The 23,779-nt window shown below is 36.3% G+C and overlaps 1 protein-coding gene across 3 annotated transcripts in view; it reads right to left on the bottom strand.

The window, feature by feature from the left end:
* The window catches only part of ANO5 (anoctamin 5), an 89,955-nt gene that overhangs the window by 53,759 nt on the left and 12,417 nt on the right, over window positions 1-23,779 (bottom strand). For 2 of the 3 annotated variants that reach the window (XM_043580821.1, XM_043580823.1), the window contains exons 2-7: window positions 22,933-22,979; window positions 19,370-19,420; window positions 11,205-11,246; window positions 8,146-8,259; window positions 5,109-5,177; window positions 3,513-3,797 (exon numbers count right to left, since the gene is read on the bottom strand). In XM_043580821.1, coding sequence (XP_043436756.1) covers window positions 3,513-3,797; window positions 5,109-5,177; window positions 8,146-8,259; window positions 11,205-11,246; window positions 19,370-19,420; window positions 22,933-22,979 — 608 coding nt within the window. The remainder of the gene's footprint in view (window positions 1-3,512; window positions 3,798-5,108; window positions 5,178-8,145; window positions 8,260-11,204; window positions 11,247-19,369; window positions 19,421-22,932; window positions 22,980-23,779) is intronic. The other variant, XM_043580822.1, reaches the window with a different exon arrangement.

Raw genomic sequence — 23,779 nt, 5'->3', positions numbered from 1 at the left:
GCAACTGGCTCCAACTTGTAACTACTCGCTTGCCATAGAGACATGAGAAGCTTAATTTTTTTTCTTGGTATAAAGACAACTAACACAAATGGACACGCCAATGACCAGGAGAATTTAGGATGAACTATGTGGCAAATGGTGCTCTCAAGTCAAATTGGGAGATGGGGGTGGTGGTTATCTATGAATATTCTTTAAGTCATGTGGTGAAAGGCGATCCTTTACAGTTTCCCGGAATAAGAAGAGTGGGCGATTTCTGTAACTGTCCCTGTTTTCCATGACTACAGAACTCAAGTAAAGTTCAATATTTCCAGTATCGATGCAAGAATGGACAAAAAAGATCAAAGCTGCAGAGCACGGCCCAGAAGTAGGCCTATGAATGTATAGATACATGAGTCATGACAAAGGTAAAACTGAAAAATGGTGAAAAGTTGAATGTTTTCAATAATTGTTGCAAACCGATGACCACATATATGGTGGGAAAACTGCACCATGCACAAAAATTAATTCCAGGTGGACAGTAGTCCTCAATGGGGAAAGTAAAGTAATACAACTTCAAAAAAATAATATAGGAAATTAACTTCATGGTCTTGGTGGTAGTTAAAGATTAAGAGCATGATTCATAAAGTAAAGGCTTGAGGAATTGGACTACATTAAAATTAAAAACATCTGTTGAGCAAAAGAAACCATTAGAAAAAGGAAGCAAGAAGTAGGAAAAGATCAGTAAACATATATAATGAACAAAGGGCTCATAAAAGGAATATATAAACAATTCCTACCAATCAACAAGTAAAGAAAAGACCTAATTGAAAAACAGACAAAAGACTTTAGCAGGGACTTCATAAAAGCGCATATCTAAATAAGCAATAAACATATACAAGGAGAATCAATCCCATTTATATCAGTGAAAGGCAAATTAAAACCATAATGACGGAGGCGCCTGGGTAGCTCGGTTGAGCGTTGACTTTTGATGTCAGCTCAGGTAATGATCTCAGGGACATGAGATTGAGCACAGCATTGGGTTCTGCACTGAGTGTGGATGGAGCCTGCTTAAGATTCTCTCTCCCTCTGTTCCTCTCCCCCACTCACATGCTCGCTCGCTCTCTCTCAACAAAACAAAACAACCATCATGACACATACACAAATAAATTTCAAAACCAAGTAATGAAAATGAATGCACAATAACTCATATAAGAACTAAATTAATCACACAAATAAATGTTAAGCCAAAGAAGCCATACTCAAAAAAGAATATATACAGCATGATTCCGTTTTTGTGAAGTGTAAAAACAGTGTAATCTTTGCTGTTGGAAGTTAAAGCCCACCTCTACTGAGGATGATGGAATAGTGATTGGAAGGAGGCAGCAGGGTCTCTGGGGGGCTAGCAAAGTCTTCTCCTTGATATGGGTGGTGGTTACATGGCTGTGTTTGTTTTGTGTTGTTTCAGTGTGCTGTACATTTATGACTTGTGGGCCTATCTCTATTCATGTTATGCTACAATTACAAAAGAAAGAAAAAGAAAGCTTTGTAAATACTAGTGTCAAGAATGCTATGGAGCACTGAGCACTCCATCTGTTGTTACTAGGACCCTAAATTAGTACATCTTTTTGCCAAGAGTGATAGTGTAACATAAATATTTTTTAATGTTTATCTTTTTTATTTTGAGAGAGAGAGAGAGAGAGAGAGAGAGCAGGGGAAGGGCAGAGAGAGGAAGGGAGAGAATCCCAAGTAGGCTCCTTGCTGTCAACACAGAGCCTAATGGAGGGCTTTGATCCCATAAACCATGAGATTGTGACTTGAGCTGAAATCAAGAGTCATATGCTTAACTGACTGAGCCACCCAGGCACCCCATGTAATATAAAATTTTAAATTATTAAATTATTAAAATTGTTGTGTTTTAATGTTGAATTAATCTAAGGTATTGGCACTCTTTACACAGAAGCAGTAAAAATAAATGGATACTAGTATTTCTATACTTAATCTAGTTCCTAATTTGGTCTGGTTCGCCAGCCTTTTGGTAGCTACTTTTTAACGTAGTAAGTCTATCTAAAGTACTTTACAATTTGCAGAGTGCTTCACATACATTCTTTCATTTGGTTTTGACAGAAATGCCAGTGTTGACCATCATTATCTCTGTTTTTTTTTTTTTTTTTTTTTTAATTTTTTTTTTTCAACGTTTATTTATTTTTGGGACAGAGAGAGACAGAGCATGAACGGGGGAGGGGCAGAGAGAGAGGGAGACACAGAATCGGAAACAGGCTCCAGGCTCTGAGCCATCAGCCCAGAGCCTGATGCGGGGCTCGAACTCACGGACGGCGAGATCGTGACCTGGCTGAAGTCGGACGCTTAACCGACTGCGCCACCCAGGCGCCCCCATTATCTCTGTTTTAAGAGAGGTTGTTTTATTTAGAGAGCAGCAGAGTTATGACTTGAAACCAGGTCTTCTGATTCCATGTCATAGGCTCTTTACTCCCTTTTTAGAGATTGCCCCTTAGATTGTAGTTGTGGTGGTGGTGGTGGGTTTTTATTGCTGGGAAGAAAAGGGAGAACATTTTTAGTTTGTAGGTTCATATTTTTATATGCAAATTCTAGGCATTGTATTGTATGTAATATTCCTGTCCGTGAATTAAAAAAAAAAAATGAGAAACTAGAAAAAATGATGATTTCAAAATCCTTAGTCACTGAAGAGTGCTGAACCTAAAAGAAATAAGTCTCAAGTTGGGAAAGGCAGTAAGTGATCATTAAGACCCTGTGATCACATTAGTAGGCAACAGGGAGGAGGGTCAGAGCAAAAAGGAACATTACTTTTTTCCCCCGCTCAAGTCAGGTCAATAATAATAGTAACACCTAACACTTACTGAGCACCTAGTATATTCCAGGTATCGAAGCCTTTCATACCTTAACTCATTTAATTTTCTAGGCAAACCTAGACTTTATTCCTATCTTAACATGAAGAAGCAGTGACTCAGAAAGCATGATTCTTTACAGAGAGGCTCTTCATAGGAAACTTAAAGGTCTTATTGACTACAAATGGGGAGGAAATATTATCCATGATTGAAAATGGTTTTAAATGAAAGGAAAAAGTTTTGAGGTTTCTCAAATGCTATCAATATACAAAGAAATTTTAAAATTCCATTTCCATTTGGAATGACCAATATTCCTCCTGCTATGCACTGAATTTATAAAACCACTCTAAGATTATAAAACCATTTTGCAAAGAGCCAATAAAACCAAAGCCCTGTCTCTTCGTTAAGAACTTTTCCCGATATTGCACAAAGCATCCGTCTTGACTGTGCCCACACTGTCACCCTTTCACGTGTAAACAACAGTTTGAGAAGTCGGTAGGTGAACAGGTTTAAGCAGTCCAGGTGGACCTTTGAACCTGCTCAATAGCACCCAGTACTTATCAAAATGTATGCACAAACCCGGTGCAGACATAGCATTGATGTATACTAGCACGTGCAGATACACAAGCCTCACTTGAAGGGATGTGCTCAAAGGTCTTCTCTACCTACAATTCTGTTTCTTGATGAGGACGGAAAGAAGCTTGATTTGTCTTCAATGAGGAAGAGTTCCTGCCGATGTCTGGTGAATTGGGCAGTGAAATATTCAGGATGAGGGTGCTTCACATTCTTCGGGAGCTTCAGAGGCTCAAGCATACAGCTGAATGGGATATTCTCAGGCAGAGGAATATCGCTCTCCTTAATAGGCATCTTGATTCCCAACACTTCAGCATAAGTAACTAGGACCTCCCAAGGGGCATGGATCTTGACAAAATACGTCTTTCCATCTTCAGAGTTCTGTAGAAAAAGAAGGCAAAGATAACAGGAAGCATACCGATTTACTTGTTACCGAACTGAGTAAAGACACAAAGTTTTATGACAACTCGAACAAATCACAGATGTCACAGCACTTTCAATTTATTGAAACTTTTCAGCAAAATTTTCAGAGGAACAAATGCTCAAAACGTGTATCTGTATTATTACACTTACATATGTGTATGTATGTGTATATATACATGGTGTGTGTGTGTGTGTGTGTGTGTGTGTGTGTGTGCACGCGCATGTGTGTGATAGAGACAAACAAAGAATATTTTTAACAATAAAATTCAGGGGGTGCCTGGATGGCTCAGTTGGTTAAGCGTCCAACTTCAGCTCCAGTCATGATCTCACAGTTCGTGAGTTCAGGCCCCACATTGGGCTCTGTGCTGACAGTGTGGAGCCTGTTTTGGATTCTCTCTCTCCCTCTCTCTCTACCCTTCCCCTGCTTGTGCACACTCTCTTGTTCTCCCTCCTGCTCTTTCTCAAAATAATAATAATAATAATAATAATAATAATAAGCTTAAAAAATTAAAAAAAACATTTTGAAGGAAATTCTAGAAAACCAATAGATGGCAAGACATTAAAAATAAATAAATAAAAGAATTTGCCATATTCATGAGCAAAGAAAGTTGTCTTGGCTTAAGTAGTGGGTATGCAGATGATGGCCAGGTTAACTAGTTAGAGTGCCAGATTACGGACAGCCTTCAAAATGAGAGATATGATTCTCAGGATCCACATAAGAGTGAAAACATATGGTATCTGTCTTTCTCTGCATGACTTATTTCACTTAGCATAACACTCTCCAGACCATGAGAGAGGGGAAGGAAAAAAAAAAGTTAGAGAGGGAGGGAGCCAAACCATAAGAGACTCTTAAAAAATGAGAATAAACTGAGGGTTGATGGGGGGGTGGGAGGGAGGGGAAAGTGGGTGATGGGCATTGAGGAGGGCACCTGTTGGGATGCGCACTGGGTGTTGTATGGAAACCAATTTGACAATAAATTTCATATTAAAAAAAATGAGAGATATGAAACAAGAACCGTATCTTCACTTTCTTTGTATCCTGAATGGAATTATGTCTATTTTTTTCAGCGTCTGCTCATTGTCTTATATTCATATCCTTGACCTACTTCTTTACCAGGAAGACCATATGCCCTACCATCCAGATAACAGTAGCCAAAAAAACTATTGTATTGCTCTCAAACACAAAGTCTATTTGGTCAAAGGCCGTAACAGAAGAAAACAATTGCTTAAAACACCAAGACTCTGGTACAAATTAACAGCTACACTTACCCTTTTGTCTTCAATTTCCAACTCAAGACCTGTTTTTCTGAGATTTTGTTCAAATTCTTTTCTCCTTTCCTATGGGAAAAAAAAAATTGGTAGAATTATGCAGAACACTTTTATTTGCCCCGTGATAAACAGACTCGTTATTCCAGATGGTGCTCTGCCCCTCCCATGCTTGTATATAAAAGTCCTTTATACATTACTCCTGTCTCAGCACCATGTCCTGCTTTTCGTCTGTACTAAAATTCACAATATAACCATAAAAATCCAAAATATCTAGGAATAATTTCCAGGAAATGTGCAGGACTGCTATCTGAAAGTATGTATAGAACTTTACTAAATAACAGTTTAAAAAACTAGATAAATAGAGAGACCTGTCATGCCCTTGGTCGGAAAGACTCGGTATTAGAAACACATCAACACTCTTAAAAAGAAAGGATATATTTAATTCAAATTTAAGCCAAAGTATCATTGTGAGTTTTTATTTTGATTTTATCTTTTGAGAGAGAGAGAGGAGAGAGAGAGTGTGTGTGTGAGCAGGGGAAAGGGGCAGAGGAAGAGAGAGAGAGAGAGAGAGAGAGAGAGAGAGAGAGAGAGAATCCCAAGCAGACCCCATGCTCAGCGTGGAGTCTGACACAGGGCTTGATCTCACAACTATTGAGATCATGACCTGAGCCGAAATCAACCGTCTAAGTAGGCCGCTCAACCGTCTAAGCCACCCACATGCCCCTCATTATAACTTTCTAATGCTGAAGAAAAGAATAGCTTCACTTAGAAAAAAAAATTAATTAATTAATTTAAATAAATTAGATTAAGTTAAAACAATCATTGCTTGTGGGCTTTAAAAGAATGCATTGATTGTTGAAATTTTTTTTTTTTTGGCTTTCATTATTACCTAAGTCTGAAGAATTTTATAGTAAATGAAATTTTAAAAGACTTTATTATGGTATTATAGAATGCCTATCTTCAAATGGATAGGTCTACCTTGATATATCTTAAAGTTTACAAGAAAGAGTAAAAGATAATTTAAGGTGTTTTTCCCCTACTTCCAAAGTTTGCCACATATGAGCACAGGCCTATGACAGTGGTACAGATTTTCCTTTCATAATTGCCCTTCTTTCACATTACCAGAGGGAGGCAGACTGCAAACTTCCAGAAAACCAAAAAAAAAAAAAAAAAAAAAAAAAAAGGACTTAGGCATTCAAATTACTGTTATCTCTTATCAGAACTGAGAAAGTGAACCACTCTTTTCATTATAGTAACAAATGCTTTTGCAAGTAACATGACTGCCAAAACTGAAGAGCTAATAGGATTACTAGGTGATGGGTCATTAAACACTACTTTTATGATACATCACTGTAATTTGGGGATATAACTCAGGTGTCTAAAAAAGATTAAAACTGCATAAACGATAATCTTTCTATTCCAATCTACTCATTTATCTGAACAAGCTTAATTGACACAGCCATAAAAAAACAAGACAGGGGTATAGTTGAACCTGAACCACATCATTCTAGGAAAAACTCTAATTCATTCAAAATATTTTTGCAGTTATCAATAATGACAAGTTCTAGGGAAGTGAATGGCTGAGCAAGAAACTAAGATAAATGGAAAGTTCAAGGAAGAGAGCCAGGATGCTAGAATAGTCACTGGGGTGCCTGGGTGGCTCAGTCAGCTAAGCGTCTGACTTCGGCTCAGGTCATGAACTTGCTTTTGTGAGTTCAAGCCCCACGCTGGCTCTGTGCTGACAGCTCAGAACCTGGAAACTGCTTCAGAATCTGCATCTCCCTCTCTCTCTGCCCCTCCCCTTCTCGTGCTCTGTTTCTCTCTCTCTCTCTCTCTCTCTCTCAAAAATAAACACAGATTTAAAAAAAATTTTTGTAAATAAAATAGTCATCGATGTATGAATTGCAATAATCAATAATTTAAGGAGTATTGGTGAAGAGAATGATAATGAACCAAGGGCTCAAACTGTTGAGAAATGAAAGGAAGACCCAGGGACACATTAATGACAGCAGTAAAGCAGGGCAATAATTAATGTGAGAAGAATAAAAGCTCAGGAATTTTAGGGATGAGGTAGGGAGAGCTGCCTGTAATTAACAATGAGATATAAGGAGGGCGGAGCAGGCATTTGCCCATCTCCAGAAAAAGGCAACCATCACCTGAGAGGACACTTGGAGAACGCAGGGAACTCAATGAAGAGCCCAGTTACAGGCGGACATTCAGAGAAAAAGAAAATGATGACAAATGAGCGAATTTCAGGGGCTTGATGGAAGGGTTTCCAGGGAAAGTGTGGAAGAAAGGGACAGGGTTTTATGGGGATAATATCTGTTGTTCTTTTATTTTTATTTTATATGACATTTATTTCCTAGGTAAGTGTGTTAGTAAATGTGTGTGTACACACTTACACATATGGATTAATGTATTAATTCATTATTTCAAATATAATTATTTCTTGAGCATCCACTATGCTGCAACCACACTGTTTTAGGCATTTGGGTACACAGCAGTGAACAGGACAAAGTCCTTGGTCTCATGAACTTAATTTAGGGTGTTGGACACACAGCAAACAAGTTAAACAACATATACACAAGTTCAGAAAGTGATGGGTTATAATGAAAAGAAAACAGGATAAGGAATAGAGCACAATGTGGAGGACATTTCAGATGGCCTGGATTAGCCATACATTTTCAAAGTGAAAATAAATATTATATTCAGACACACACCTCAAATTTTGGAGGTCACGTTTAATATTGTGGAGCTATGTAAACAATATACATACTCCCAGTCACTTGGGAGAAGAAAAAGAAGGTAGGGTTCAAGATGTCCAAAAAAAAAAAAACCCCAAAAAACAAACTGACTTTACACATCCAATCCAATCCATTATTAGGCCTGTTTTCTAATCTTCTCCCTCAGTCTTAGCTTTCAATAACACTTCAGAGGCCTCTGACCTCTACAGCTTAATTCAATGGGAACAACCCTGATGAACTACAGGAAGTGTTTCTTTTAAGGATTCCCAGTTTCTCTTCCCTTAAGTACTTACCGCCTTGGGGTCTGCTTCTTTCTTTAAATCATCAACATAGGAGAGCACAAAATCAATTTGCCTAATCCCATCTCGGAAGAAGATAGAATCTTTGCTTTGTTCATCTTTTTTAAACTGTAGGAGACAGAAATGACACAACTTTCCAGTTTTATTTTCAAATGGCAAAAACATGAAACGAATTAGCTGACATTTGGTCTAATTTGTTTCAATCCTGAATTGATGGGTAAAGACAAATAGCCAGAGTTTTTACCAACAGAAGATTATGCTCATTTTGGAAAGTGAACTTCCATAGGGAAAATATATACATATACCAGGAGGGCTCAAGATGAAGGTAAGCATTAACTACATGCACACACAACAAAAATGGTGCAATTATACCAATATATAAAATGAACACATGGATACATGGATCCCCAAATGCATATTCGGAGACAGACTTGTTAGCTTCATTAAATAACATGCCAATGAGTCGGACAAATAATTCATGTCCACACACTGCTTTGGGGTGGAATTAATTACCGACCAATTAATGAATCTCATTCTAAGAAAATTAACTTATGACTAATGCTTCTCTGTTTTCATAAAATTGCCACTTTCTAATTCAACTTCTGAAGGGTTAAAGTAAAATCAAAGTGCAGTTAAAAATCAGAAAGCAGATAGCTTGCCAGCTGGGTTTACTGCACGTAAATGCTCATGCAGATCTCCTTTCAATTCTGATCCCTACGTGAGCCCGAGTCCATCTTTGGTTAAAATCGGATGTTATCAATTCTCTCAGTGGAATGGTCAAACTAACAAATTCAGCATTCACATGTTGTATATTTCATTAATTCCTGTCCTTTCAGAACTACAAAAACACTAGAGAGCTTTAGAAGAAGAGATTTCACGTTTGACTGATGTGGCCTTCCTCAGAGTTTATATGTAATGTGTAATACGTAATATTTCAAATAGCCCAGATATATCTAATACTTAGACTGACGCAAACAGATGATGTAGTGGATGTTAGTGATCTCTCTAACCCTGTGACGCAGTTATAACTTAACGCTGGCAACTTTCCAATTGCTTCCGCTAACCTGTGAATGGAGAACGGGATGTTTCTAGTTTTTGTAACTGCTACTCGTGTTAGTTTATGAGTTTCTGTTATGGTATTCTATGCTGTTTTTCACCCAACTCAAGCCAGGGAGACTTCCCCTAAAAAAGAATGGATGTACAACAGTCATGTATAATAAGACAAAAATCTCATGTTTGAAGTGTGTTCTATGAAAAATAGAACTGTATTTTATCTATGTGAAGGCATAGCTGATATGTTTCAGGAAGAAGCAGCTCCTAATGCACAGAAAGAAATGAGTGGGAAAATGAGCAAAAAAAAACAAAACACATCCAGGGAGTCTAGAGAGTAAATATAGAAAATAGTAATTCAAATACTATGTCTGAGTTCTCTGCATCTAACCAAAAGATGCATAATCATCTCCTTTTGCCTAAAACAAAGTAAAAGAACCTGAGAAAACTCAAACTATTTTCCTGTTGCCCCTTGATTTACAACTCACTACAAAAAGAAAAAGGAAACAAAATTAAAAAAAAGTCATTTGAGCTCTTATAAATCATCATAATATTAACATAGTTTATGAAATTCACCAAAACTCATGGACTTGGGGCAGGAAATAAAAGACTAATTAGACTAAATATAATCAAAGCAAAAAATCAGAGGTAAAAATCCTAATAATCCCTTTGCTCTCAAAGCAAAATCTGTGACAGCCAAAATTTGCATGGTTTTTTTAAGTAGGCTCACAGCCCAGAGATCAAGGGTTGCATGTTCCATCCACTGTGGCATCCAGGTGCCCCTGGGAGAGATTATTTTTAAAACAATATACATTTACAAGTGTTTTTATTGTTTGGGCAAGCTAAATCTAAGTCCACAAAGAGAAGTTCTGATGACAGAAGTCATGCACATTGAAGTCAACAAAAAATCACACGCAGAGTATTTGACTCTTAGTAAACAAAGTAACCCCCAAAACAATTAGTTTTCTCAGTGTTCAGTCAAAATGGGTATATATACTTCTGAAAGCCAGATGCTACCTAGGAAAACCCAAACTTCTCTCATTATGCTGTGTCCTAATATAAAGAGTAAATTGCTTAAAAATATGGAGAAATTGGCTTGCCTGGGTGGATCAGTCGGTTAAGTATCCAACTTCAGCTCAGGTCATGATCTCATGGTTCATGAGTTTGAGCCCCACATCAGGCTCTCTGCTGTCAGCTCAGAGCCCACTTCCTAAATTCTTTCTCCCACCCTCTCCACCCCTACCCCACTCTCTCTCCCTCTCAAAAATAAATAAACATTTTAAAACAGATGGAGAAATCACTGGTAACCTTGTAGATCACCATGACGTACCTGTCTTAGTACTGTTAACAAAAACTGATTGAAGCAAATGAGGGGAGAAAAACTTGATAACTCTGTTACATATAACTGAAGGCTATTAAAAAACATCATTCTTTTGTTTTGCTCAAGGCATGACATAAAGATAACATTTTGCCATGTGTGTATGTGTCTGTGTTTATATTTGATTTGCTCTTAGAAATTCCAGTGTATCATGGGTGAACATCTGGGTGGATTTTCTTTGAATGAGGTAGTTATTCTGAGGTTCATAGTCCAGGATTCCCACTAGGAGTTCATAAATTCTAAAACTGTAGGTAAATTGTCTGTATATGTGTGTATATGTATGTAATATATATGTGTGTTTATATGCAAATATAAAAAATATATTATATATCAAATATATACATTACATATATGTAATATATATGTATACACAGCAAATATATATAATATATATTATATATGTATATAGATAGACACACATATACATTTTTTTAGAAAGAGCATCTACAGCTTTAATCAGATCCAAACAGAATTAAGAATCACCATTCTAAAATCTCAATTGCCTGGAGACTGGGAATCAGTGACAAAGTCCCCACAAATCAATAGTATACACTGGAATAAAAAGGACTGGGGCTACTACTGCAGCCATCCAAAGCGTAAGCAGCAGCATTCAGCACTTTTTTACCAAAAGACGTCGCTTCAGGAACAAATTGTATCGCTTTGCAGACTGTGAAACAACCAACAGAAAGTTAGCAAATCCTGCCAGAGTAAAGAAAAGATTTCCAAAAAACAGACACACAAAGACACAAATCTTCAGTATGATTACTCAGGTGTGTGTGTGTGTGTGTGTGTGTGTGTGTGTGTGTGTGTGATATTTACAGTTGCAGGGTGGGAGAAGCTGGCAAGAAGGAAAGAAGAACAAATATAGGAAGAAAACAATGAAGAATAAAGGAAAGGGGAATAAAAGAGACTTCAAAGTAAATTTCCCTAAGTTCTTTATACCGTAACGTTAAGTGGAACTGAATTAAGGAAGAAAGGAGAGAGAAAAAAATAATGAAGGAAAACATGAGAAAAAGGGAAATGTAAAGTAAAATATGTAATCATTTAAGTATGCCCATATATATCAGGAGAAGAAAATTACTACTAAAATTACTACAATTATACTGTATGGTATAGAAGGTTCACCTAAGAGCAGACAATATTGCACAGCCTCCCAAAATACTGGGGGAAGGAAAGGGGAGCTCATTCAGTTAAATGCTAAGCTGTCTTCAATCTTCAGTTACGGTGACCATTATTTTTAAGACACCAAGGCAAGTACCGAAAAACATCTGGGAAAATCAATAATATTTCAAAGAAAACCAAATAATGCCACAAAAAGGCAAGTACTGTGTGTATTTTATACTATAATGAAATGATAAATAACCTAATAAAATTATCAATTAAAGGTTTTAGTTCCTGTCATGGAAAGTTTTGCTGAACCTGTTGTTTTCATAAAATAAGCTAGAGCCCTAAGCAGTGGTGACTAGTGGATGAAAAATCCCTGCTCCATAACCTGAGAACCTACTCTGCATAGATGAGTTAATACTGCTGTTGCTTAGAGCAAACAGACACAAGATGGATGTTGGTCACTGCATAAAGTGTATTTTAAACTGTATTTTTCTCCTGGGCTGAAATTTTTCATCTTAGCACTTTGATTTTCTTGGAATCTTTCATGAGGTCCACAAGTTACTGTTATTCTCAGATGTTTTTCCTCAGTTCATTACAGAATCATTAAGGGAAAGGAAAGAGTTATACATTAAGGGGCCAAGAAGGTCCACATTATGACTTTCATGGGTTCTGTCTGGCCTATTTGCTTTCTGTGTGCTCCTTTCTCCATTAAATTGTTTTTATCAATTTAAAAAGAAATAAATGAATATATATATTCATACACACACACACACACACTATTATACTTATGGGGTGGTTTTTTTTGTTTCTTTAATTTTGATTTTAAAAGAAATTAAAATTAAAACATTTCCATGGGCTTCAAAAAGTATCCTGGGTCCTAGAAGGCACTGTACTTACTGTGCCTAAAGAATAAGTTGGCCATAGGGTCATGAATTAACTAGATACCATATATTCAAAAGCTATTAAGAGTGCAGGGTTAAAAAGTTACTTAGATGAGTGCTAAAAAGCCTTCTGTAATCAATACATCTAATATCAAGTTAGTTTGCAGCTTTCCAAAATCATATGATATCTTCATGATATAAAAGCCAATGAGATCAGGGTGCCTGGGTGGCTCAGTTGGTTAAGTGTCTGACTCTTGGTTTCAGCTCAGGTCATGATTTCCCAGTTTGTGAGTCCGAGCCCCGCATTGGGCTCTGCATTGACAATATGCAGAACTGATCCTCTCTCTCTTCTCTGTCCCTCCCCCTCCTCGATAAATAAACTTTAAAAAAATATTTGAAAAACAAAAAAACCAATGGGATCAATACCAGCAGCTGGTCGTGAAACATACTGACTCAATATTTAATATTTTTTAAACTTGATTTTAAACATGTTAAAAGATCAATAAGCCACCAAAGGATTGATTACAAAAAGATAAAATTAACATTCTACCGACTAAAATTATAGAATAGCTTTATTAAATATTTCCATCACGTGCTAAATTGTTTGCTTTTTATTAAAATATGGATAACACCTGGGGTGCCTGGGTGGCTCAGTCAGTTAAGCAGCCAACTCAGTTTTAGCTCAGGTCATGGTCTCACAGTTCATGAGTTCAAGCCCCGCATTGGGTTCGGTACTAATTGTGCAGAGGCTGCTTGGGATTCTCTCTCTCACTGTCTTTGCCCCTTCTTGCTCTCTCTCTCTCTCTCTCTCTCTCTCAAAATAAATTAAAAAAAAAAAATAACATAAATAAATAAATAAATAAATAAACAAACAAATAAAATGTGGGCAACGCTGAAAGTAATGAATAGGTATTTTTATAATCATTGCTATTTCCTTGTTATCTTAGTAACTATTTGGTGTATTTATTTCTGGTTTTCTCTAAGCACTGACTGAATTTTTTAGTATAGTAAATCATTAATTTTAATATACATTTTCTTTCCTTTTTCATAATACTACAATATTAAAATAAATTTTCATATATTATAAACTTTTCATAAAAACAGTTTTCTCCATGTAATTTCAATTCATTAAATGTAAACTAATTTTGGGGCACCTGGGTGGTTCAGTCAGTTGAGCATCCGACTTCGGCTCAGGTCATGATCTCATGGTCTGTGAGTTCGAGCCCCGTGTCAGGCTCTGTGCTGACAGCTCAGAGCCTGGAGCCTGCTTCAGATTCTGTGTCTCCCTCTCTCTCTGCCCCTCCCCCACTCATACTCTGTCTCTCTCTGTCAAAACTAAATAAACATTAAAATTTTTTTTTAATTATTTGTAAGAAGACACTTTAGAGTCCTTTCTCTAGGAAGAGAGTTGTTCACCTATATTATTATGCCACATAGTAGGGGGTGTCAATAGCATCTTCCTCTCATTATACATAATTTGTATCACACATCTGTAGTCCTCTTTATGTATTTCTTTCTTCTCGTACTCCTCCTTGGCCATTTTTGAATATCATCAACAGACCAGCCACTGACCAATATGCACACTACTTAGTGTGCTAGAGAGGGCAGCACTTCTGAGATTGCTGGCTCCAGCTCCCGTCTCAGCTACTAGATCAGTGGTGAGACAGCAGGGTGGGGTGTGTGTGTGTGGGGGGGGGGGAATCCAATATCATAGACATTTCTAGAATATATATTGTAAGAGAATGAAAATCAATATAATTCATGGAGTTGTAATACCACAAGCCATTCAATGCTGTGAATTTCTAAGCAAGAAAAAGTCCAGTTGCTCTTGAGACTTCGATTTCACATTAAAAACTACATTAACCCTCAATGTTAAGGATGTAGATAATCAACAAACTGTAAAACTTACTTACTGAGTGGACCCTACAGAAGTCCTAAATTTAAACAAAACCACAGCAATTAAACAGTAGCTAGCATATCTTGATTTCTTTGTGCCAAATACTGTGTACTCATATCTTTAATGTTATCAGGTAGATCCTGTTAATTATCAGCAAAAGGTACTAAAGACATACAACTGGCTAAGTACACAAAAGGCTGGCTAGTAAGTGCTGTGTAACCTTGAAGCCAGCAACCATAAAATAATAAAAGCAATAAAAGTCAACTACCAGCAATTTCTTAAGACACTGGTAAAATACTCCTTCTTGAAAAATATGTTTGTCTCAATCTTCAACGAATGTTGAGCTTCTATTGCATTTTAATATTCTAGATGTAAGTTTCAATTTAGTAAATGGAAGTTAATTTGGAAAATCCCCAGTTATACGTAACCACATCTGGATAAGATTGCTTGGAGTGCGTTTCATATTCCCAGCCTCTGTGGTCTACATATTCCTATGTTTAAACTATAGCTTCAAAATAAACAAAAACAGGCATGTAAAACTTTCCTATTTTTCTAGTTTAAAGTAGCAGATGGATTAATCAGACACAGAAATATTTGTAAATACTTGCAGTGGACCTTAAGGATGTACAGTGAAACACCAAGCTTTAAGACTGTTCCTTGAAGACCAGGCACATAGAAATCACAGAGAAACAACTAGTTATGCAGAAAAAAATTTAAGGAAATGGATATTTGCACATAGAAAGAGAATACAATTTATGAGAACACTAGTAAAAACGACAAAAGATGACAGTCTTACATGGCCAGGAAAAAATCAAAATTTCAATGTCTGAATTTCTCAGTCAGTTTCACCAAGGAGTAGACACTCCCTTCTACAGTAATGGGATAAATAATGTCACTGTTCACTCTCATTTAGTCATTTTCTTTGTTTTTAGTTTTGCTTTTAGTTTTGGGGGGTTTTTCTGAGAAAAACTTTGGAAGTTTTTACCAAACATAATAGAATTTAAAATATGTTAAGATATTTTTAAGTAAATGAAAAGTAAAGTCACAGACTGGGAGAAAATATTTGCAATGAAAACAGCTGACAAGGGTCTCACATTCAGACCTTGACTTTTAAAAATACACAAAGATTTGAACAGATAGTTTACAGAAGAAGATATATGAATGGCCAACAAGCCCAAGAAAGGATGTGTAACGTCATCATTTATCAGGGAAATGAGAATTGAAATCACGAGATACCACTACTTTCCATTAGATTACTAAATTTGAGGGTGGAGAGGGTTCCAGTGAGGGTAGAGAGAAGTAGAACTCTCATACATTACTGGTAGGAAAGAAAAATGGTAGAACCACTCTCCAAAATAGTTCAGCCGTCTCATATAAGGTTATACATACACTTTCATATGATCCAGAAATTTTACTCTTAGCAAATTAGCCAAGATTAATTAAAATATACATCTATTCAAACTATATTATGTCTTACATGTATGTTCATAACAGCTTTACTTATAATTGTCCCCAATCAGAGAACAACATAAATATCCATCAACAGGTGAATCGATAAACAAATTTTGGCATATCCATACATTGGAATACTATTTAGCAATAAAACAAAATAAATCAAAGAAAAAAACTACAGATATGTTCAACAGGATTCAATATATCAGTATCATTTAAGCTCTGGATGCATCTCAGCAACATTATGCTAAACAAAAGAAGCCAGACACAAAATAGCCTATAGAGTCTGATTCCATTCACATACTACTTTAGAAACAAATAAAAAACAAATCATTGGTTGCCCAGAACAGAGGTGAAACAGCAGGTAATAGAAATCTGTATCTTGACTGTTGTGGTTTGTTAAAACTCATCACACCATACACTTAAAATAGTGCGTTTCATTGTCTGTAATGTATAAAAATAAAGATAATAATTATTTAAAAAGTGTTTGGCTTGAACAACTAGAAGGTTGGACTGTGTGGAGCTGGAATATGAAACACTTCACCAGGGAGATTTTTTTTATGAGAAAGAAAAAAATTACATTTCAGACACAGTAATCTTGAAACATCTTTTGATATCCAAGTGCATATGACGGGAAAGCACTTGGATATTTCAGTCTTAAGTTCAGGAGAGATGTCTATTGAGAAACTTAAATTTGAGAGTTTACAGTGTATCAATGGTATTTAAAGCCAGGATAGCAAATTAAATGTCTGAGCCCTGGAGTAACCATATCTAAATATATACATTGACTAATTATAAATATTATGCCATATTTATACTGACTGGTTCTGGTCCATTTATTCAAAGGTAGCTTCTGTGCCATATAAGTTGTTAAATATCTATAATATCATTCCTGAGGTTAAAGACCCAGACCCCTTCAGAACCTGTGAATGGCATGTATACTATTTCTAAAGCATGCCCCTAGTGTGACTTTCTAATTCCATCCATCCCTCATTAAACTCTGAATACTTATTAAATTACACCCCCAAGCACAGATGGTATTTGCTTTGGGACAAGTTTTATTAGGTATGGCTTTTCCAATCTTTCTGAATTTCTGAATTTTCCTATTTAATGGCTTTAGGGTCCTTCTAGTATCTTCTAGCAATTCAGCTAGCCTCTTAGCTAGCCACTCAACCAAATCCACTGTTGACCACTTTATTTCAAGTAAAATGTAAAATTATGTTAATTCTTCTATATTTATAGAATCATTAATAGTATAAAAGAAAACATGTACTCTGCTGGATATTTTTGGTTCATCCCAGCAGATGCTCTCTTTAGCTCTCTACCTGGCTTTTTCTTGTGAGGATGGCTGGTATAGATATGAAAGAGCTCCCCAGACCTCTAGTTTCCCAAATATGATTAGAGAGAAGGAAGAGAGTGAGTGACTTCCTTCTGGAGGCCAGATTCAGGAAGGCTGTATCCCTCCACTGAAGGTCATTGAGCCTCTCAAGGTCTTCAGTACATGATGCTCTCTTTCTATTCCCTCAGTTCTATAGATGACAACAGACTCGTGGTTACTAGATGTATATGTAGCAGGATTCTTCAGCACCCCATATTTATAAGTTTTTCATCAAGCTCTCCCCAAACTATCCTACTCTGAAAATGGCCAATAGGACCCTGAAACAAATTGTTCTTTTGTGACATATCTGTGACATGAAAAGAAAAATTTCCCTGGAGAAATAGTTGATTCCAGGACTGATGCAGGGAAAGTATAAAATGAGCTGAGAGCACCTTGCAGTGCTAAAATAAAAAGTTTATTTAAGAAAGAAGCTTACTGTTTAATTTTAACAACTTATTGCTTAACCAAAGACAATGTCATCATAAAAGAAGAAATATCATAAATCACTTTAAAATCATTTGGAATCTCAAATTTTAATTACTAGCATATGACATAATTGGGAAAGTATTTGCAACTCATATCTCAGGCAAGAGGATAACAATAAATATGTAAACATCTCTAAAAAAAAACAAAAGAAAAAAAACTAACAGTTTGACAAGAAAATAGATACGATAAATAAACAGATTTATCCAGAAAAAAAAATTAAAATGACCACCAACATAGGAAAAGGTGAATATCTCACTCATTGAGAGAAATACAAATTTAAACCACACTAAGATACATGGCAAACTGAAAGAGCTCCCAACAGCCACTAGCTATCTTACTATCAGATGGGCAAAAATTTAAACTCAAGACAACATGCTGTTGATGAGGCTGTAGGCAAATAGGTATTCTCCTACACTTGTTAGAAATGCAAAACAGAGGGGAATTTGGCTATCTATGGCAAAATAACATATGTATTTATTCTTTAATACCGAAATCCTAGCTATAAAGATAGCACTGGCCAAAATATTGTTAGACTGATTCCCTAGGTATATATGATAACAATATTTGTAATAACAAAAGATTAAAAACAACTCAAATATACATCAATAAAGGGACTGAATGAATACACCATGCTAAACACCCAGAATATAATATTATGCAACATACAAATGAATGGGAATAAAATCTATGTACAATATCGCATGAACTCTGGGTTATGTTTTTAAATCCTGAAAACCAAGGAACAGACCAGTACATATAGTATGATGGCTTTAGTGTAAACAAGCAGGAGGAATATAAATTTACACATGTATCTTTATACACACCACACACACACACACACACACACACACACACAGAAAAGTAAAGGACACCTTTTAATGTTTTAAACTTTGACATCATATGTTTCACATGATCAAAAAAAAGAAAACCTAACAAAGGTTCAATTATTTCAATTGGTCAGCCCACAACCTTCATTCTGAAAGATTAAAGATCAGTATGCTAGCAAAAAGCAAAATATCACCTATGTTAAAATTGTCAGCGTAAGAATATAACTCTATTTTCCCATGTTCCCAAACAGCATCTTTTTTTTTTTACTAAGAAATTAGTGAAAAATTTTAAATCCCTTTACTGACATCTTAGTTGATATTCAAATTTGATTTTTAAATGAACTATACTTCATGATTATTCTTAGGCATGTACTTACAGGTAAAAGAAATGAGGTATGAAGAGAGAATACTGAACTAGAATTCAGAAACTCAAGTTCTAGCCCAGGATCTGCCTCTAAACATATGGATAATTTTAATCAAGTCATTAAACCTCTCAGACCCTTCATTTTTCCTCATTTGTAAGACTGAGAAATTAAAATGCAAGCAAATGGCCATGCTTTGTCATTCTCATTAATATGTCTTATGTTACTTTTTTTCCCCATAAGAAACTGTTTTTTTTCCAAAGTAATTGACCCTCAAATTTCATATATGAGGACCTGAAAAATAACTGTAACCTGGGAAACAGAGCATCTCCATCTTTGACTACAAAATAATACCCCATTTGTGTCCATGCAAGAAAGTATAGTACCGATTGATGCTTACCGCTGGTTCTTCACTGATGAGAAAGCTGGTCTCTCTGCTGCTCAGGGACTGCTAACAGTACCATGGGGAAGATATAATGCCATTAATAATAATGCAAGTGGGGAGCATATAACTTTCAACAACAAAAATCCTAGGTTCTCAATATACAAATACTAAACCTGCAATTCAGAGGACTTATAAAATATTTGAAAATGAATGCAAAACTGTGGGTATATATGTGTATACATGTGCATGTGTGTTCATGCTCATGTGTGCTTGCATGTGTGTGTGCATGTGTGTGTGTCTGTGTGTGTGTGTGTGTGTGTGTGCGTGTGTGTATGGAGAGAGACAGCCTGAGAGAATGAAACTTTTGGAGGTAGTTTTATCAAATCATAAAAAAAAATCTGAGATGCAAGAAATGATTAAGAACTACTACATACAGAGAAATAACAAGGTACACCACTGTTTTAATGATATGGAGCCCTGAACAGGACCACAGTGAAATGTAGAATCAATTGGCTATTTTAGGCCTTTCAGCATTTGTTTGGAATTATTAAAGTGAATACTTTAGGAAACGCAACACCAGAATTTCTAAGGATCTGTACTTACAACCCAAGAGAAAAGCCATGCATGGATATAAAGACACACAAAACATCTGTAATTAAAGCAATAGCGATGCCTCCCTTGGCATATGGTGGATTTTAAATCCTCATGTTCCACGACAGATTGCACACCACAGCACGTGCTCCTGAGACCACTCCCCATCACTTCTCAGCAGTCTCTAGTGATTGGTAGAGCAGGGTGGCCTGGAGAGGCAGTAGCCAGCAAAAATGACCTGAAACTCATGTCTAGACTGATAATTCATTTACCTGGCTCTTGGAAAATCACAAACAGCATCTCATTTATACCCAGGTGATGTTGGGCAGACCAGTTCTGAAAACAGGAGATATAAAGTACTATCGACATAGTGTTGAAAAATAACTGGGTTTTGCTGTTTATTTTTTTAATTTCTTTTAATGTTCATTTATTTTTGAAGGAGAGAGAGACAGAGCATGAATGGGGGTGGAGGGGAGGGAAGGCGGGCAGAGAGAGAGGGAGACACAGAATCCAAAGCAGGACCCAGGCTCTGAGCTGTCGGCACAGAGCCCAACGTGGGGCGCAAACTCACAAGCTGTGAGATCACGACCTGAGCTGAAGTTGGACGTCCAGCTGACTGAGCCACCCAGGCTCCCCTTGCTGTTTCTTTATAATGCCACAGATATAGGATGTGCAAATATTTTCTCCAGGTCTATAGCTTGTCTGCTCCTCTTAACAGGATCTTTCATAGATCAAAAGTTCTTAAATTTTAAAAAGTCCAATTTATCAATTTTTCTTTTATGGATCATGCTTTTGTGTCATGTCTAATAACTCTTCACTAAGACCTACTTTCCAAAGGTTTTCTCCTATGTTTTTCTTCAAAAAGTTTTGGGCGCCTGGGTGGCTCAGTCAGTTAAGCTTCCGACTCAGGCTCAGGTCATGATCTTGCAGTTTGTGAGCTTGAGCCCCGCATCAGGCTCTGTGCCGACAGTTCAGAGCCTGGGTCCTGCTTCAGATTCTGTGTCTCCCTGTCTCTCTGCCCTCCCTCACCTGCACTCTGTCTCTCTCTCTCTCTCTTAAAAGTAAATCCTCCTAAAATTGAATCAATTCCCCTTTGACTTGTTGCTTTCCAACAAAAGTAAAGTTTATATAGAATCAGAACTAAAAATTAAAACATATGGTATTTCTAAAATACTATAACTTAAAGTTAATTGAATACATTTCTCAGTGTGTCAAGCCAAACGTAAAGCCTTAAAAATTTAAGCAAAATTGTTTCAAATGAAGACCTAGCCAAGGTTGAAGGCATGGAAGCAATATCATTGCTTTTTAAATGTGTAAAGGGAAGGACACCCAGGTGGCTCAGTCGGTTAAGCGGCCGACTTCGGCTCAGGTCATGATCTCGCAGTCCGTGAGTTCAAGCCCCGCTTCGGGCTCTGTGCTGACAGCTCAGAGCCTGGAGCCTGCTTTGGATTCTGTGTCTCCCTCTCTCTCTGACCCTCCCCTGCTCACTCGCTCTCTCTCGAAAATAAATAAACATTTTAAAAAATGTGCAAAGGGTTAGGGAATAGAACAAATATGACTTGATGAAATTGTTTTTCTCTTATAGAAGTTTAGAGTATATATAAATATGAAAGACACATAGAGAAGCAAAGAATATGAACCGTAGTTGAAGTTAATTTGAGCAATACATATAGAGATCTGTGAGGAGTATATTACTATTATGTCGATGTGAACAAAATGAAAATGACAACATTTTATCATTTAAACTGAATCAGTCAATCTCATACAATAACTTTCTTCCGTCTACTCCAAAGACACACAAACTTTAATTTTTCACGTTGTTTTTTACACAGTTACCTTGATTCACTTATTCATTTGATGAATACATACTCTGTACCACATTACATCACTCTAGTTGTGGAGATTCTGCTTTATGACAGTGGTTTTCAAACTTTAGGAGCAATAAAAATCACCTGGGGTGTTATTTTTAAATCATGACTCCATAACCTTATTCCCCAACAATGCGATTAAGTGTGTAAGGTTGGGCCCAGGAGTCTGCATTTTTAAGAAATTTTTAATATAATTGTCATTCAAGCAGTCTACAAATTACATTGTAAAAATTACTGGACTAAATGATTTTCATTGCCCCCTGGGTTCTCAGAGTCTATTTCTCTCAGCATTTTGGTCACAGGTTTTAAAGGAATCCAAGAACTTCTGGGAATCTTAAGCAACCAGCTTACCCAGCCAGTCTATCCAGCCAGCTAGGACGGGCCAACCTATTCTGGTGGGTTGTTTCCCAGGGTGGGAATTTTAGTCATTCCTAAAAAACTAATTTTAAAGAATTTTTTTCTATCCGGCTGGTCACCTGTAACCTGATTCAAGGAAATCTACCTCCGTGACTAGTGTTGTGTCACCTGGAGCCCTACCAGAAAGATTATTTGATCCAAAATATCTTTAGAATGCTTACTCTCTGTATACAAGAAATCTAAAATTTTAGTAACTTTTACTAAATAAGGCCTTTAGTTAAGAGAATTTTTTTTATTTTTATAAGTTGTATTTAATTTTATTATTTATTATTTCATTTAATATATTGTGTTGAGTCACTTGAAGTAATAAGTACTCATCACATACTAGTAATGGTAACATCAAAGACTGTCACATATCCTCCCTGCATTATCCTCTAGCAAAGTTTTGAGCCCAATACTCTTCTCTTGCACAGCAAGACTCAGCATATCTGAGTTTGTTCACAGGGAGCCTCAAAACAAATTCATACTTCTATTTGCTCCCTTATCATACCTAGCAAGATAGAATATTAAATCTGCAGGAAACTTGGAATTTGTTTTCTTTACCAAAAACATGAATACATCAGAAGACAAAATAAAGTTAATAGAGTATGAGTAAATAACTGAAGTACAAAGACCTAAGTATTCATACAAAGTACATTCCTAACCTTGTCTCAATTTTTTGTGCTGACTTATAGGAAACTAATACATATACATTTGACTTACCTCATTCATTCCGAAAATATATTCTGCTTCTCTATTGGATATTCTCTCTAAATTAAATAAGAAAGAAAAAAAAAAACATGTCAGAATGGCCAATTGATCAGAACAGGTTAAAAGTCTGCATGAGGAGAAAATAGAAATTCTAAAATGAAACCAAAAATTCAAAGAAAAAATACGGGAAGGTTTTAGATGCCCTTCCTGGAGCTAAGTTGTTCAAAATAGCTGCCAGTGGAAGTCAGCACCAAAAACTGTCTATGATGTAGGGGAAAAGCAAATACTGATGTGTAGGATATAATCTCCCCCACTAAGAAATAAAATTAACCCTGACAAATGCAGTTATTAATCCATAGCCATGAAACTGCAGAGAGGAAGACATCCAAGAGGGATATCCATGGTTGCATCTTAGTTCTCACTGTGTGAGATTTAATATTCTGTCAGCATGTTTTCTTGGAACTGAACCAAACTGTCTGCAAGGAAAGCACTAACAAACAGGCACTACCAGTTCTAAATAGGCCAAATTACTTTCCTAACACACAAGCATCTCCGTGATAGCTATCTGTTGAGTCATTTGGACTAAAATACATCTTCAAATAAGTTTCTGACACTACAAAAAGTTAAACATAGGAGATTCTTATTCTCCATTGCCTCCGACATGGAAAAACACTGAGAAATATTTGTCCAGTCAAAAACTTCCCATATAAAAACATTTCTTTGGAGAAAATCACAGTGGGAGTGAAATAAAGGACCATCCACAGTAATTGTAATTTTAGGAAATGTTAGAACATATGCTGAAAATATAGAAAATATAAACCTGCCATTCATATAGCTTTTTCTTTTCCTTTCTTTTTTC

This window comes from Prionailurus bengalensis, chromosome D1 (genome assembly GCF_016509475.1).
Source record: "Prionailurus bengalensis isolate Pbe53 chromosome D1, Fcat_Pben_1.1_paternal_pri, whole genome shotgun sequence".
Lineage (NCBI taxonomy): Eukaryota > Metazoa > Chordata > Mammalia > Carnivora > Felidae > Prionailurus > Prionailurus bengalensis.
Note: the sequence above shows the minus strand (reverse complement) of the source record. Positions and strands in the feature narration are given on the sequence as shown.